Source organism: Diadema antillarum, unplaced genomic scaffold, assembly GCF_040938485.1.
Source record: "Diadema antillarum isolate AM-2024a unplaced genomic scaffold, OU_Dant_1.0 scf00000018, whole genome shotgun sequence".
NCBI lineage: Eukaryota > Metazoa > Echinodermata > Echinoidea > Diadematoida > Diadematidae > Diadema > Diadema antillarum.
This window is the reverse complement of record NW_027270907.1, coordinates 2,394,936-2,412,218: the sequence shown is the minus strand read 5'-3', so window position 1 is coordinate 2,412,218 and position 17,283 is coordinate 2,394,936. Positions and strand designations below refer to the sequence as shown.

Below are 17,283 nucleotides of genomic sequence, written 5' to 3'. Positions count from 1 at the left end.
TGCCATGCTTTGGTTATTACTAGAAGCATGATTTTAAAAAAAAATGGAGGTTTGGAAAAAAATTGGTCACTGCTCTACAAAACAGATAATGTATATGCTTCTTTGTACGTCAGTATGAATAGTGTGTGCATACGGAAACTGGTCTTAACCCGTGAGACACAGACGAGTGGGTTGAGCAATGCCACAGTTATCTTGTGCAAACAATTCATATTATATCCCTCATGTAAAGTTTCTTGCCATAGGATTATACGGAGCACGAAAATGGTGTAGTTTTACTAGCTAGCTATGAGCAGCTGGATGCGGTGGAAAGAGTTACTAGCCAGCGTGATATAGTACTTTTGGGAATCCACGATCTGCACCCAATCGTGATTGTGTGATCGATATCTACATTTCTCACTTGAGAATGTACGCAGTGCGCGTAGTAGCGATACTTTAGCTAGCGACAGTCCTGTGGCTTGTAGCGAGCTAGCGCTAGAGTGCGGTGCGCGATGGCATTACAGAAATCTGTGGTGCGATGGTGTGTGTGTGTAACATTAGTATGATCAATGCAGTTCAGCTCAATTGACAAAGTGACTGCTTCAAGTAACGGAGGAATGATTGCAGGAGAAGGACAACATATCAGGTACGAATTAGGAATAAACTAAAACCGATTTTGAAGATGATCTGGGTAACGAAGCTGCTTTAGGCCTACTTCTAGTCCTGGACCTCCTTGATCGTTCGGAGTTTAGCACGCTGTAGTGTAGCTTGTGCGTAGGAACCAACAACGGTTTAATACACGGTGGCCTATACAGCGCATGCAGTGGTGTCGTTCGCTACGCACTGCACGCACTGCTGCTGCACTGCCACGGTCTAACGTTCGATTTAACGTTAAATCTGCACATTTTTCCAAAAGGGAACCTTGTCATCACTCTTGTAAAATGCTCGAGAGGGATATAAAACAAATATTGACTGCTTTCTTTCGGGCCATGGTAAAACTATTTGACCTCGGTGATTTCTCAACAGTGCCATGTCCCTCGACTTCGTCTCGGGACATAGCACTGTTGAGAAGTCACCTCGGTTCAAATAGTTTTACCATCTCCCTCTGTAGCAGTCGATATTTGTATACTAATACACTCAGATCTGTGCATCATTTGTATACTACATTGTATTACTATCTGGGATGTAAGTGCACTTCTGCAATGAACGTAATGCACCGTACATAGTGCTGTTGATACCATCAAGTTCAAGAAATATGTGAAGCAAGGTGGTGTTTTTGGAACATTGGGTCTACAAATCAGTAATACTCAATGTAATGAAGGAATGTGGCATGCATTTGTCAAAATTCAGATCAAGTACATTCTGCTTTCAAAGAGAATGATGGAAAATGCATTATGATATCTTTCTTTAGTATTGAGTGTGTTTTAAAAGTAACCCCTGTTTGCTGATAGAATGCTGTTTACTCTATTCCATCTACTATTGCTTGAAACTGGACCATGAATTCAAGGTTATGACAGTGGTCGCTGTGATGAGTGTTATCCAGTTGGTGATAAATCACAGTTCAAGTTCGTTCTGCTTTGCCAATCTGTTTCATCAAGAGATTCACAGTGACTGTCCTTATTAGGACAGTCATTTTGTGGGTAACATCAAACAAATTGACCACATATGAAGTACTACGAAATACTCTAAACTGCTGGCTTCCCCTTGGACCATTCATAACCATCTACCTAGGTGGATACACATTACATAACCTTGGCTCAATTTGTGAATAATTCCGAGGAGTATTACAAAATTTGATGTAACAAGCTTCTGGCCCTTTAATAAAGCACCAAACAATAGTCATGATAAGCCTTTGGCTCAGTGGAACTGCAAAAATACTGCTACAGAGCATTTAAATCATTGAAGGGGACATCATATCAGTAGTCATTATGGTATTAAAAAGACAGGGAGGAAGAGAGTGAGAGAGTGAGAGAGAGAGAGAGAGAGAGAGAGAGGGAGAGAGAGAGGGAGAGAGAGAAAGAGAATAAAATAAATTAGATACATTTGTACCTAAGCTCTGAAGATTTTTTTTTTAAGTGGATCATCAGGCAAACTAAGCAATGCCTGAAATAATTTCACTGATATTTCAAGATACCAGGACTGATTTCAGAAGCAACAAATCAAGGAGAGCTGAAGGACGAATATTTGCACGAAAGCTGTCGTCAAAGGCTAAGAGTAATTAATGTAAAATGCAGTACCTGGAGATTCATGACCTTTCTGCGTCTGTGCATGTCCTGCTTCTTTTTCTCCTTGTCCAGCATGTCTGCTGTAGTAATGATCTCCTCATAGCTCCAGCTAGTCCCTGGTAGTGGCCAATTGCAGAGCCACATCCGAATCTCAGAATAGCTGACGTCCTCATGAGGATGGGCGCGGGACTCCAGGAAACCCTGCCAAGTGGCGAAGGTGAAGTGCTCCTGGTGTGTGGCTTTCATCAGGAACAGGGCATCTTTTGTCGAAATCCTGTCTGCATCCTTAAATCAAGATGAAAATTGTAAAAATCACGACATCAGTGACAGAATCAATTTGTGTTAACTGAGCTGACGCCTAAAAACACATGATGACATCATATTGAACACTGAGTTTTGGAAAGGCACAAAGCAAACTTGTTACACTTTACACTTAAATAGTTCAAACAGCAAAAATATCTCAAACACATAAATAGACAAATGATTATGACATCATCTAATTTGTCATCATATAGCACTGCATTATCACTTTAGTGTTCTTCAAGTGCAAGCTACATTAAAGGCATAAAAGTATAACAGAAATTGTAAAATGAATAAGCATAAGCTTTAAGATTTGCCCTTACGAAGGTTTTCAATCAAATAAAATCTTACCTTTGTATCTAAGCCTTTAAAATCCCACCATGTTCCATGCTCAATCTGGCGTCTGCGCTCCAATTCCACAACTAGATCCAGAAACTGCGCTTTCTGGCATCTTCCATTTGCTTCCTTCCCGCAGACATGTTTAATGGCTTCTGACACCTGAATGAAAAATGATTGTCATTGCTAGCTGAAACTTAAAGGAGTCATGAAACCCAGTATTTTCTGGGTAAAAATAAGAAGGAAATCTGAAAATCGCTGAATTGAAAGTTTGATTCTCTAACTGTGATTGAGACTGATATTTCGGTTCCTATCAAATGCTAATCAGAATAATGCTGCTTAACATCACAATCTCAAAATTCTAATGCAATTCTTGTTCCGCCAATGTGGAACAGTCATTATTCATTAGCGAGTGATCAGCAAGTAACCATGCACTTTATGTAACACATCTATTTTGAGCATGGTCATCATGACTAATGAACTCTGTCTCAAGTTGTCGTCAAGTTATTGTGATAATAAGAACAGAATGTATCTTTGGTATCACAATGTAAGGTGGAGAAGCAAAGTCTGTAATGTGGAGTCATAGTGTATGTATGTGGACACTGGTATCTGATCTCTTATTTCACTAAATTTATAACTTCTTACTTGGTCTCTTGCTACTGGCATGAAGTAGAATTCAAGGTAAAACTCCAGGACTTCTTCATACTCAATGAAGCCTCTCTGACGCGAATCAAGGATGTCGTAGACAGCATCAAATTCTGAACTGACTCCCATCTTGGCAGTCAGTCAGTTCAACAGGACTGGTGTCTACTATCAGCAAGGACACCTGGTGAGAAAGAAGAATGCAGGCAGTAAATAAAAAAGTAACAGAACACAAAATTTCTGCAAATACTATAATATATCACAATTTGCATCCAAAGTTTTCCTGATAAGGGGTCAATAGCCTTATTATCATTCATTTAAGGTAATTTTGTTTCAGATCATTGCAAACTCCTTCATAGTCTCTATGATGAAAGTACCTCACTGTAACGTGACTGGAAAATCTCCCTGTACACAAAGATCTCATACTGTATCGATGAGAGCAAACATTGATGTCCACCATGGAGTAATAGTCCATGTGAAATGAAAGTTTTAGATTATTTTTTTCAATATCAGGTGGTGCATACCTATAAACTGTAAGCACAATCAACACACAAACAGAAATGTACAGAATATTTTTGCAACTAACAACAAATATAAACACTTTACATGGAATATTTGGGTATATCATTAGACACTTTCTAAATGCCTTGATACCACTTTTATATTACCAGTATGAATTTGATTTTTATGTGCCATGTGTGCATGCCCAATTCAGTCGCTGGCGTGCCAAGTACGAATAAATTTGTTCAAAAGCATAACCTCCGCCCCCCCCCCCCCCCCCCCCAAAAAAAAAAAAAACTGATTGATAAAATGCCAAATGTCACAATACAATGAAAGCTTCAATCGCAATTTTATTCCTCACACAGAGACCCTATTCTTCTAAAGTTCTATGGTTCTAGACCCCTACTCTCTATCTGCTAGCTGTAACATATAGGCAGTGTAGAATTCTACTCTCAAACATCCACTGTGTAAAGCAGGATGTAAGTAGCGAGTGAACGCCCGACGCTCAACGGAGAACTCCTCAATCGGCCTCGGGCTCGAGCTCGAGCTCGTATTCGCTGCGGCGGCGGCACAAGCCTCAAGGAGAAAGCCAAATTGCAAATAAAAGGAGTTGCAGATTGCGCTGGGGCCGTGTGACCCTGATTTCAAGATCCACTCCAGGATAATATGAATATAATCTAGTATGGAAATACCTTTTTTATTTTGTGCTCCTCCTCGGTGTTCTCGCTCATTCATCCCATCTCAGCTCTATGGCCAGAACTACTGTAACAGTGTACAATAGCTGTAGTGTAAAGTAGTCGTAGAACTAGAACCCAGCCAACCAATTAACAACGTATCGCGTAGGCCTACGTAAAATGAATGTACTGTAGCGGGTTAGCACGTCCGTACGTACGTACAGTACAGTGACCACACAGTGGTGAGATCGGTCTATGCAGCAAAAGCTTGGGATTGACGTCATTGTCGCAGGGGCAACACTGCAGGTCCTCAGAGCCATTATGTAATTGTTGCCAAACTAGAATGGAAGTCTCGTTTACATGGTTTTTGAAGTATTTCGTATTTAAATTCGAATTTATTTTCGTAATATATGTAAAATAAATTTATTGGACTAAAAATAAATATAATATGCAGGTTTATGAAAACTAAAGTAATATTTGATAATGTTCTATACCTGGAGAAACACTAGCAAGCATGCTTGTTATCCAGCGCTAGCAGCCGACATATGACAATTGTGATCTTGATGGGAGACCGTTCTGATTCTGGACTCTCTCATCTCCGGCTGGACCCTGAGTGAGATCCCTATCCCTGATTCTGCACATTTCTTCCTTCTGCTTCTGGCAATTCGCTTGGCTGCAGCAGTGATCCACGGCTGATTAACGACCAGATTTCATTCTTGATGGTGCATGCTTTGGAGTAATTTATGTAAGCTGTAAGGTGGTCTTGATTTCCTCCCACAATGTTGAATGTTAGCAACAGAACTCTGTTCATTATGTGCCTTTAGGAATTACTTGTTGAGTGGAGAAGAGATGATTGAAATAAACTGGGTCTATTAAACATTAAACAGGTGGGGGTGGGTATGGGAAAAGGAAAATTGTGAAAAAGCCCCCAATTAAAGGGTGTGTACAGTTCTGGTCGAGGTGAAAATTTAGCCTTTAACAATATTCCAAGATATTCAGAAACCAGTATGAGATGTCAAAGAGCATGCAATTCTAAGGGGTATCAAAAGTTTATTTGATGAAAATTGGTTTTGAAATGGCTGAGACATCCAAAACCAAGGTGAAACAAAGAGATCTTAATAAAAGTTTGGCATGTCGCCTTTTATTATTATAACTTTTTTGGATATCTCAGCCATTTGAAAACCAATTTTCATCAAATAAACGTTGAATCCTTAAAATTACATGCTTTTTCATATTTCACATGGGAATTCTCATTATCTCACTTAGGAATGTTCAAAACATGAATCCCCACCTCAACCAGTACTGTACAGTCCCTTTAATCGTAGACTGACATTGTCATTGGTTTGTTGGCCACAGTCTTCTGCAAGTTCGTGAAATGGCCCTATAATCATACGGTGTCGGTAGGTTCGTTGACCAGAGACTTCGGCAGAATCGTAAAATGGGTCCCACCACAGGGTGTGTGCCTCTCTCTGTGCATTAGCAACCAAGGTTAGGGTAGTGTAGGGTTGTATCTATTCTTAAGATTAGTCGAAAGACATTATCATATTAGATTTAGAAATTTAAGTCTTTCTGAGAATGAAAGAAAGAAAGGAAAGAAAAAAGAAAGAAAGAAGGAAGGACGGAAGATGAGCACTGCAGAGACTTCATAATTCACATCGTTATTGTCCCCGCCGAACGAGTTCGAGCAGGGGACTATGAAACGGGCTCCGTACGTGTGTGTGTCCGTGTGTCCGTGTGTCCGTGTGTCCGTCCGTCCGTCCGTCCGTCCGTGTGTCCGTCCGTGTGTGCGTCCGTGTGTGATCAAAACGTTCAAAATGCTACTCCTTCGCCATTTCTAACCCAATTTTGATTCTGTTTGCTTTATATGATAGCACTACATGGGAGCTTTGAAACTTCTATACAGAATTTCAATTGTGACCTTTGACCTTGACCTTTGACCTATATTGTACATTTTGCTTCAAAATGCTACTCCTTCGCCATTTCTAACCCGATTTTGATTCCGTTTGCTTTATATGATGGCACTAGGTGAGGGCTTCAAAACTTCTACACAGAATTTTGACCTTTGACTTCTTTGACCTTTGACCTTGATTTTTGACCTATATTGTACATTTTGCTACAAAATGCTACTCCTTCGCCATTTGTAACCCGATTTCAATTCCGTTTGCTTTAAGTGATGGCACTAGGTGAGGGCTTCAAAACTTCTACACAGAATTTTGACCTTTGACTTCTTTGACCTTTGACCTTGATTTTTGACCTATATTGCACATTGCCTACAAAATGCTACTCCTTCGCCATTTCTAACCCGATTTTGATTCCGTTTGCTTTATGTGATGGCACTAGGTGAGGGCTTCAAAACTTCTACACAGAATTTTGACCTTTGACTTCTTTGACCTTTGACCTTGATTTTTGACCTATATTGTACATTTTGCTACAAAATGCTACTCCTTTGCCATTTGTAACCCGATTTCAATTCCGTTTGCTTTAAGTGATGGCACTAGGTGAGGCCTTCAAAACTTCGACACAGAATTTTGACCTTTGACTTCTTTGACCTTTGACCTTGATTTTTGACCTATATTGCACATTGCCTACAAAATGCTACTCCTTCGCCATTTCTAACCCGATTTCGATTCCGTTTGCTTTATGTGATGGCACTAGGTGAGGGCTTCAAAACTTCTACATAGAATTTTGACCTTTGACTTCTTTGACCTTTGACCTTCATCTTTTTACCTATATTGTGCATATTGCTACTAAATGCTACTTCCGGCGGGGACATATATTACGCACCACGTAATTTCTACTTTTCCTTGTTTTAAGTACTGGAGTGGTAGGCAGTAAAACTACCGAGTACCAGTACTTGAAATGAAATAACGATGTGAAGTCGTTGGTCGAGCTACTGTCGTACGCCTCGCATGATTCTGCACTTATTCCACTGTCTGGAATTTTGGTGGTCTGAAAAAGAAATGTTGTCTAAATCTATTATGGAAATGTGACAATCCATTGTCTTAAGTGCCTGATAAGGCCACCAAAAGATAGCATTTGGAGAAATTTGGTGGCCCAACATCAAATTTTAGTGGCCTCGCACCACAGGGCTATGCTGCTAATGTGGAGCCTTGAATATTGTGCGCTTAGAAACACCAGTATGAAGCGCCATATAAATGCAATTATTATTATTATTATTATTAGTAGTATCATTATTATTATTATTATTATTATTATTATTATTATAAGCATTAACCCTAACTAGGCCGGGGGGGGCCTTCCGAGGCCCCCCCTCGACATTCCGCGCAATGTATCGCAATCGCAAAAAGCTATCGCCGCGACGTTTCATGACTTTTTTTTTTCGAGTCTCCCGCATCTTTTGACACCAAATTTGTGACGCCCGGGCGCGCGGTTCCGAAGTTATGCATAAATATGTACATGCATGTCAGACCAAAAATTGCTCAAAAACGTTAATTCGTGTACAATTTCAATGCAAACTGTAGGACCCTATACTTACTGGCAAATTTCATAAAAGCATGATTATTTTGGTGTTTTATTGATTAAAATCAATGAATAACATATTTTCTTGTTCGGAGCGATGTCGCGGACAAATTTCATCGAAAAAACAATGAAAAACATAAAGTCGAAAAAACAAGGAAATACATAAGAAATTAAAAAAACAATAAAATGCTTAAGAATTTTTTCTGATATCACAATTTTTTTTATTACATTTGCTAAGGACACTAAAAAGAATATTTACACAAAAAATGTGCCTGTTTTGAGCTTTATTTTGTGATTTATACCAAATAGTCTGATTTTATGCATTATCATGCATAAATTAGCATAATTTAGCATAAATGATGATTTTTTTTTTTGAAAAATTAACTTCATGGTATATTAGATTACATCATAGGCAATGTGTGTGCCAATTTTCGGCGTGATCGCGCGGTCGATGGCCGAGATCTGGAGGGGGGGGGGCACTACGGAGGAGGGCTGTCATAATCAGTTGTTTTTGGAGGTCCCTGCCAAACCATTTTTGGTTGGGTATATAAAGTCATGTTTGCATTAGTGGGTATCCTCACATGTATGACCCTTTATAGTATGTTTGTTAGTAAGGAGTTATTTAAATATCTGAAAGAAAAACATGAAAAACATAGATAAGTGTTTATATTGTTTGTACCAAAGAAATGGCTTTGTGTTGAAGTAATAATTTTGTATTTCATCCATCCTCTGTATAATTATGTTGCTTCGAGAAATCAATACATTCTATCATTTGAAAAAAAACAACCTATACCATCCCTTTAAACAGGTTTATGTTCAATTAACTTTACACAGGTTTACACCCCTGCCTCGAGTGCCTCTACACATCAAACACGTCTGTACTTGCATGACATCTGGTCGGGCTAATGTTCATTGAGCTGTAGGCCTATAGGATCAGAATCCAAGTCTTCACTCCATCCGCATGAACCACTACACTTTGTATGTTACAGGCAAGAGCCCAACAAGAAAGGGCAGCTTGTTTGGAACATAGTGAAGCACATTCTGGCACTGCACTGCAAGTGCAAGGTAGATACAATTAATGTGATGTACATTTAGATCCCTGCTGCGTCAGCTCGTCAGCTCAATCGAAAAGTGCTTGACAAATTCGGAGGTTATCACAATCGCCACTCACTGACGTTGGGCTCGTCTGCTGAGAGTTGGAAGTGCACATGCAGGATTTACAGTGTTTTCCAAGTTGAAACAGAATGATCTGGTGAATGATACATAATGAACTTACAATCGGCAACAAGAAGTTATCTTGGAAGAGCAGCTAGCAAACATTGGAAAGAAATAGTGTGTGACATTTCTAGTGTTATAGGTGGAGTCAAGCCAGCTTTTTTATATGACTATCCTCCATGTAAACCAGAATCTTTGCAAAGATTTGCAAGCGATATCGTCAAACCATTATGTTGTGTAAATGTTGAGAAACCTTCTCCACTTGTACAAGCACAACAAAGTGAAGTTGCAGAAGATAGCAGTGTTGTGCAAGGGACACAGTACATTACTTTGATATTGCATGATGACATTATATTTGTTAACAGACTATTGCTGTTGAAGAATATAAGGAAGTTCTTGACTACATTAACTCCAGTCAACAATGTGATGGATAGTGACAACTACGACACTGTTGATGTATCAACATGTCGAACATCTCAGTTCTCTGCACTTCTGGTGGATGTTACTGGGGCATTAGAGAAGCCAAAGATAGCGAGCCAAGAGGATATTTCAAACTTTGCTCTGGCTGCAAGGGATGTTGTGTTTCAGGTTGAAAGAGATTCTGGAGATGTGGTGAATCTCTCATGTAGTGAATGGAATCTCACGACAGTGTTTGGTTTACTGTTGGGCTATCCTGTACTGTATTGGTATGAAGTGGATGTCCATGGAAACTGTCTCTCCTACACTCCATTATGTGTTCACAAGTGCATATGCAATTTTACGTTTGAAAGCTTTCCATCCATAAAAAATGAGCACCCAAGCAACACTTGTATCATGCAGAAAAAAGAGCATGTTGTTTACTCATTCAGTGCTCCAGAATGTTTGTCATCAAGTCTAAATGAGGTAATTTTGCAGTGGAAAGAAGAAATCAAAGAGCGAATTCAAGCATTCAAACAGTGTTCTCTGGTTGCATTTGAAAGCAAAAATGTTACATTACCATCTGTTGCTTTATGATTGTATGAAGACTTACATTGTAATACATATTGTACTTAGTATAACTATATTGTATTAATATGACTTCATGACATAAAACTTTGGTTATGCAGTACAATACATGATTTTCTTAGAAGTTGATCTCATTTAATGCATATGTATGTAGGTGTAATTTGATACGTCTGGCGCACTCATACTTTGCTGATAACTACAGTGCCAGAAAAACATCAGAAATTTCGCCTGCGAAGTCCATAATCCAGTCCAAGAGGGAATGGTTGACAATGTCTTGTTTCTTTGGTTTATGATGTAGGCAATCAGTTAGGCAATTCTTTGTGCATTGTATATTTATGTTGATTTTTTTTTTATACTGAACCAGCTGGTGATAGGAAGTATGACATAGTTCTAAAATCATTTCCATGAAATCAATGAAAGTACACTAAAACCATTACCTGTATAGGCCTTTTTGTTTCTTTTTTGTTTCTTTTTTTTTAAAGCTATGTGTGACTGAGAAAGATGGAAACCTTTAACCTGTTTAGCTTTGAATAATTCATCAAATACACATGACTTTTCATCTACATGTGTACATGTACCGGTAGTTGATTTTTTTCTTGGTAGTTTATGCCAGATTTCAGGGATGCCAGTTTTTGGCGAAAGCCTGAATTTAAGCCCTGGTACGTGTAGTATCAAAGTACCTCTATGTCAATGTTTTTTCAGGCCCATTCTTTCATTCTAAATGGCATCCTTGGAGTGTCCTTGGGGTCTGCATCAACAACTGTTAGGCTAAGAAAACTCCCTGTTTCTAAAGCCGGAAACTCTGAATATCTCTTTTTTTATGTTGGATTTAATTATACAGTGTACATGCATTTTCTTTCTAGAAATATTGCTTTTGTTTTGTTTTAAAGGTAATTCATGTCTGTCATATTGCTGTTATTCTGCTCTTCTATCTTGTGTTGGAAATAAGGACTTTGGTAATACAGTCAACCTTGCCTTTAAAAGTTGAATCTATTTGGACTGAAGAAACAGCTTTGACTTTTAATAAAGAAAATTAGACCTATGAGGGATTAAAATCAATATAATATAAAGAGAAGAGGATTTGAAAAGACCTTTGACTTCAGCGATTAGTCAACTTATGCAAGATCGACTTAAGCAAGGTTGACTGTATTATGTGTATTTTTGTTAATGCATGTTATGTTTATTTTGTAAAAGTCACTTCACTCTCATCAAGCTTGTGTACTGTACCACTACATGGTATTCACAACATAGAAAAGTACACATACACATACTTCTAGCTGGCTGAATGTTCTCATTCTATTTAATAGAAGAAAAAAAAAAGACAATAACTGTTACTATACAGTTGTACTTACACTGTTCATCTTATGTCTTTCTGTGTCTTCTGTGATTCCCTGACAGTTCCATGTTAATTACTGTCCACCATTCTATGTGGGCATGCTGTACATGAATGCAATGCACAGGTGACACATCTTGATATACATGTACCAGCAGTTGTGACTTGGGTAACTGTACAAAAAGTGGAGAGAACCCGACTTGAGACCTGCTGTAGACAGGTACAGTATGAAAGATGCTTTGGTCATAACTCTTATTTCTTATAAGTTCCTTAATTTGATTTCTCTATCATGAATGTTATCCCTGTTTATACACTTGTACATTTGTATAATGTACAACATGTATGCACACTGCAAGCACACAATGAGTGTGGTGGATGAGTAATCTCTAATCCATTCAATTTCAATGCAAGTTTACTGGAGCAGAAACAAACAGTACACTGTATACTGAAAACAGAATACGCATACTTTTATTCAGTTATACAGCAGTAAATGTATGATACAATTGTAAATACACATAAAGGACACTTTGAAGAGTTGAATTGTGTTTTGATGACCAACAAATACACACTGCATTACTTTGATACATCGCACTGCACAATGTACTGTATTGTACTGATTGCCAGTATGCTGGTACACAAAGACCATCCAAGATGCATATATTACAATGCATATTTAGTATATGTATGTACAAGTACATGTACTGATGTACATCAATGCTAAAAGTTGTAGACAGTACATGTATATACAGTTTACATACAAATGCAATGATATACATTTCATAATTCTTGGCATGTGTGAAAAAAAGTAGCTAAAAATTAATGAACCAAAAAATGGAACCTGAAAAAAAAAACAAAAAACTATCCAAAGTCGTAGCCTCTGATCTGTAGTCAATTGAAAAGGGACAAGAGGAATGTGAAACTCACACTTGACCTGTGGAAGAAAAATAATCCGTGATCGCAGTGGCATCCATTCTTTTACCACACACATATAGGTAGGCCTATATGTATACAAGCGTACTCAAAAGATGTTTGCCATAATCATTGAAAATAACTAATTTCAGCTACACTTCAGCAAGTTCATTTGCTTGAAAATAAGAGATTACATGGTGTTAGAGTGAAAACTTACTTGCATGCAAATTTTTGCTGTTATTCAATAAAAGTGGAAATTTGCACTCGAGTTAGTTTTCACCCCTGGCCCAGAAAGATGAATTTCAAGTCTTTTTAAATCCATGGAATCAAAACATCAAATAGAGTTACATATAAAAAGCGAAAATACAGACTTTTATTTTGTGCTGGTTTTTGGACAAGTGAAATGCGCAAAAACTTCTACTTCTGCAGAATTTTAAGCCCGAATATGTATGTTGCCTCCTCTAACCCATACTTGATCTAATCTAGTTGATCTAATATTTCAAGAAGTTGACACACTTGACATACAGTTGAACCTCTCGTATCCGGACAAGTCAGGACCGGGGCTCATCCGGATAAGGGATTTGGCCGGATACGGGAGACTCAATGCTTTATACATGTACATAATATACATACACATGTACAGTAGCCCATTGTAGTACCACATGTAGTAATGTGTATACTGCAACCTTTTCATTGTTACACTCAGTAACAGACCCCAAAATAGAGGTTCGTGTTTGCAAGAAGGAAATCATTTTCTTTTATAAATTCTTGGGATTATTTACCTAAATGATTATTAAGAAATGTATCAAGTATATGTAATTCATGTGTGTTTGTGTAGGAGCTCTCAAGGAGTTGGGAATCCCCCTTTCCTCCCGTAATTATTAAAAAAAAAAAAAATCACGGTGAGATTGCGTCTGTATAATAGAGAGATCCGGATAAAGGGAGGCCGGATAAGAGAGGTTCAACTGTACAAGTATACTGGACCAGAAAAGTTCGACGATGTGTAATTTGCCAACTTTCTGACTCATTACTCAGAATGCTACTGAAGCTACAAGTGATACACACAGTGTACATGTGTATTTCTCTAAATTTATACATGTTCACTGTAGTTGCTTCTTGAGAATGAATTGCCAACGGATCAGATTGCATCTGAAGTACTTGTATGTGCTGCATGAACACTCAAGAGTACGTGTAATTATCGTAGGGATGTTTATAAGTACATGTACAGTACCTGCAGTCAAACTTCAGTGTACACGTATAATGCACCTTCACATCACAGAGCAATGAATACCTGGTACTAGTTGTCCATTGCCAAATACAGTATGCATACAACAGTAATCAGTCAACATGGAACTTCTACAGTCACGTTTTTAAAGAATCACAATATGTATCAAAGTGCACAATTCTACCCGTTCCTTTGTTGATGCTATCAACTACCTTTTTTTTCCCTCAAAGTACATACACAGGTATAGACCACATTACGCTGAGAAAAAATGCATGTCTGATTTCAATGGCACAAGTATAGTACCTGCATCTTTGGACAAGTTGAATTTCATCATGACTTGTCTTTTTGCCCAAGAAGCCTTTCAATTCCTTGACATACTGTATCATTGCTTCCAACATTTCTAGCTTTTGCACCTTTCTTAACTGTTTGAGATGCACGATATATTCAAGTGAAATTGATCTTGACCAGATGGACATTTGTGTTTAATCAAAATAAAAACAGTACAGAAAACTCATTTTGTGAAGTTAAATTATTATAATCCCATAGATTACAATGCAGGTTTTGACTAAATTTCGCTTTTACTATCTTATGTACAATGGCAAATTTTCTGCATTTTGATGTACAATTGTATAGGGAACATGTATTGTAAAATACAGTTGGACCACGTTATGAGGTCAGATATAGCAATACCTGTTGATAATGAGGTATTTGTGCAGTTCCCATTCCTTTTATGCTCCTGTTTTTATCCCACATATAAGCAAGATAAACCCAATGCCGATATATCAAGGAAATTTCAGTGGTTCGAAGCAGCTCATAATTATGAGGTTCCACTGTAATTTTTTCTTCAGTAACTCGAAGGTACAGCGGCTCTAAAGCAATTGGATAAATTTGCGCAAGTGCCTATTAAAAAAAAACAGAATTTCTCCAATAAAGCACTTAACAACCCCTCCAACCGCTCCCACAAAAAAAAAAAAAAAACCTGGATTGAAATATATACATCTGAGTTCATTAAATGATCAGAATTCAGCACATTCAGTGTCACAGAAACAGACTGTCCACTGTACATTAAAGAAAGTATAACTGAAGAGTTCATATTTTCTCCCATTGTGAGCATTCTTTCATTTCTGTGTCCAAACTATTTGATGGGTAGGTTCATCCACATCAAGATGCACTGTTCTTCCTGTCTACAGAGAGCATGCAGGCAAATGTAATTCATGTTTCAATTCAATGTACTTTCTTGTCAATTTGATGTGTATTACACAAACCCTTGAGCATGCATCTTCAACACTACTACACAGAGTACGTAAGAGAATTTTCCAAAAATTTGACATAAAATTGAATTTTGAAAATTTAAATGGATACAAAATATACAGATTTTCTAGGGTTTTTTGTACATTTTGAATGCCCTAATTTTTTTGTTCCACTACGCAAGTTTTTTAACAACAAAAAATGCTTGTTTGTCACTAAACACTTGTTACATTCAATTGCAAGTAATGTATGTACTTACTGTATAGTACATGTATTTACACACATTCACATTTACAATGTACTGTAAGTATACATGTTGTAATAAATCAAGTATCAGAATCTTCTCCAACTATATTTCCAATGTAATAGCATCCCTCATTTATCAACTATCCAATTCTTTTCTTGCTGTTTGGGATTTGTGCATGTGTCTGCAATTATATCTTGAAAAACAAGGCTTGTCTTTCAACACACTGAATAATTAAATCAATATAAAAGTAAAAGTCTATCAATAAATAGCCTTCTCTACTTTTACTCAAAAGTTATAATTCCTGCTTTTGCTGCTTTCTGAAGTACTTTGGCTTCAGTTCTTCTATCTTTTCGATGAAATCGTTCTTCTCTAAGCAGGATTTGCAACTCTCTCCCCAGTCAGTCAAAATCTTCTTCAAGTCCTTTACTTTCAGTTTCTTCAGATCTACTGCATCCAAATCAATTTGTTTTTCTGTGACAGAGAGAGAGAGAGAGAGAGAGAGAAGACGAACAGAAGAAAACATGTTAGTATTGCTTTAAGTTATAGAACAAGTCAGAATGTATCAGCTATTCCAACCATTCAATGATGAATAGCAAATATAGCAAAAACACTGCACTACAGTAGTACAATCACCGGCTTGGAATATTTTGTTTGATAACACATTTTGCAGTGGCAGAAGCAATGTCAACAACAAATAAAGGAATACATAAAATAACATTTTATTCAAATAAATAGATAATTACATATAGGAAGAAGAAATGTAAGAATGACATTGGAAAATCAGCTTTCTTGTACACGCATGAATGATTGTATAATTACTTGAATAGACATTGTCATATCATTTTGTCCTCAACTTCAAACTAAGCTTTCTTCCATTTTCTTTCATGGGTTGAATAAAAATGCAGCACACTCCTGTTTTAAAGGACAATTTCACCTTCATGTACATTTGGATTGAGTGAATGCAACAATATTAGCAGAACACATCACTGAAAGTTTGAGGAAAATCCGATAATCTGTTAAAAAGTTATTAATTTTTTAAGTATCTGCGCAATTACTGCTGGATGAGAAGACTACTACAGTGTGTGATGTCACATGCGTACAACAATATAATGAAAACAAAAAGAGAATTTCACAAAATGTTACTTTTTGAATAAAGTGCACATTTCTTGGACTTGTTACTGATGTATGTTATGGATAATATTATTCCCCTTGTCTTCTGAAAGAGAGAAGTCAAGTGTTCTTTTGTTATGCGAGAAAAGTGAAAATAAGGTGAATTTTCATTATACTTTCTTTATACCGTTGTACTCATGTGACATCACAAGCTATAGTAGTCTTCTCATCCAGCCATGACTGAACAGAAACTTTAAAAATTCATAACTTTTGAACGGATTGTCGGATTTTCCTCAAACTCTCACTGATGTATTCTACTAATATTGCTGCATTCACTCGACCCACATGTCTATGAAGGTGAGCTTGTCCTTTAACAAACATGGTTATAACAAAATTCTCAATGTCAGTCAGTTGCAACAAAATTCTCATGAAATGAAGTAACGTGTAAAAGAGCAGGTCCCACATTTATCATCTATATATATTTATACAGTGTATACTTCACTGCCACTCCCAAGGACTTTGTTTTAATGGGAGTCACCTGCAGACATACAATGCATGAGGCACTGTCGTTGAAAACATCCATGAGGCACACTTTTAGTATCCATGTTGGTATATTCAATTTATATGGGTCTTCAGAATATTATCAAAATGCCATTTCAGTTTGCCACTCCATCATATCAATAATATGTCAAAAGATGCACATTCCATCATTCAGAACAAATCTCTTCACATGAATACATTTTCTGTGTGTTTTTGCACAAATACTTCATTGTAGCTTTTAAACCTGTGATATAGTGTTGTAAAACCACACAAGTAGTCAGAGACTCCAACCCCAAGCACCTTCTGATCTGGAGATTCTCCCGCCCGAAACCCCTAGC

General features: G+C 37.4%; 3 protein-coding genes across 3 annotated transcripts in view; 1 reads left to right on the top strand and 2 right to left on the bottom strand.

The window, feature by feature from the left end:
* LOC139728056 (uncharacterized) overlaps window positions 1-4,786 on the bottom strand; it is a 92,625-nt gene extending 87,839 nt beyond the window's left edge. The window contains exons 1-4 of the mRNA XM_071639021.1: window positions 4,673-4,786; window positions 3,483-3,663; window positions 2,853-2,999; window positions 2,214-2,486 (exon numbers count right to left, since the gene is read on the bottom strand). Coding sequence (XP_071495122.1) covers window positions 2,214-2,486; window positions 2,853-2,999; window positions 3,483-3,611 — 549 coding nt within the window. The 5' untranslated portion in view covers window positions 3,612-3,663; window positions 4,673-4,786. The remainder of the gene's footprint in view (window positions 1-2,213; window positions 2,487-2,852; window positions 3,000-3,482; window positions 3,664-4,672) is intronic.
* A 4,614-nt stretch (window positions 4,787-9,400) lies between these two features.
* On the top strand, window positions 9,401-11,797 carry LOC139728044 (UPF0739 protein C1orf74 homolog). Its single transcript, XM_071639012.1, has 2 exons — window positions 9,401-10,231; window positions 11,732-11,797. The coding sequence occupies exons 1-2, from the start codon at window positions 9,401-9,403 to the stop codon at window positions 11,795-11,797; spliced, it is 897 nt and encodes a 298-aa protein (XP_071495113.1).
* LOC139728157 (mesencephalic astrocyte-derived neurotrophic factor homolog) overlaps window positions 11,620-17,283 on the bottom strand; it is a 9,111-nt gene continuing 3,447 nt past the window's right edge. Inside the window, exon 4 of the mRNA XM_071639125.1 lies at window positions 11,620-15,766. Coding sequence (XP_071495226.1) covers window positions 15,588-15,766 — 179 coding nt within the window. The 3' untranslated portion in view covers window positions 11,620-15,587. The remainder of the gene's footprint in view (window positions 15,767-17,283) is intronic.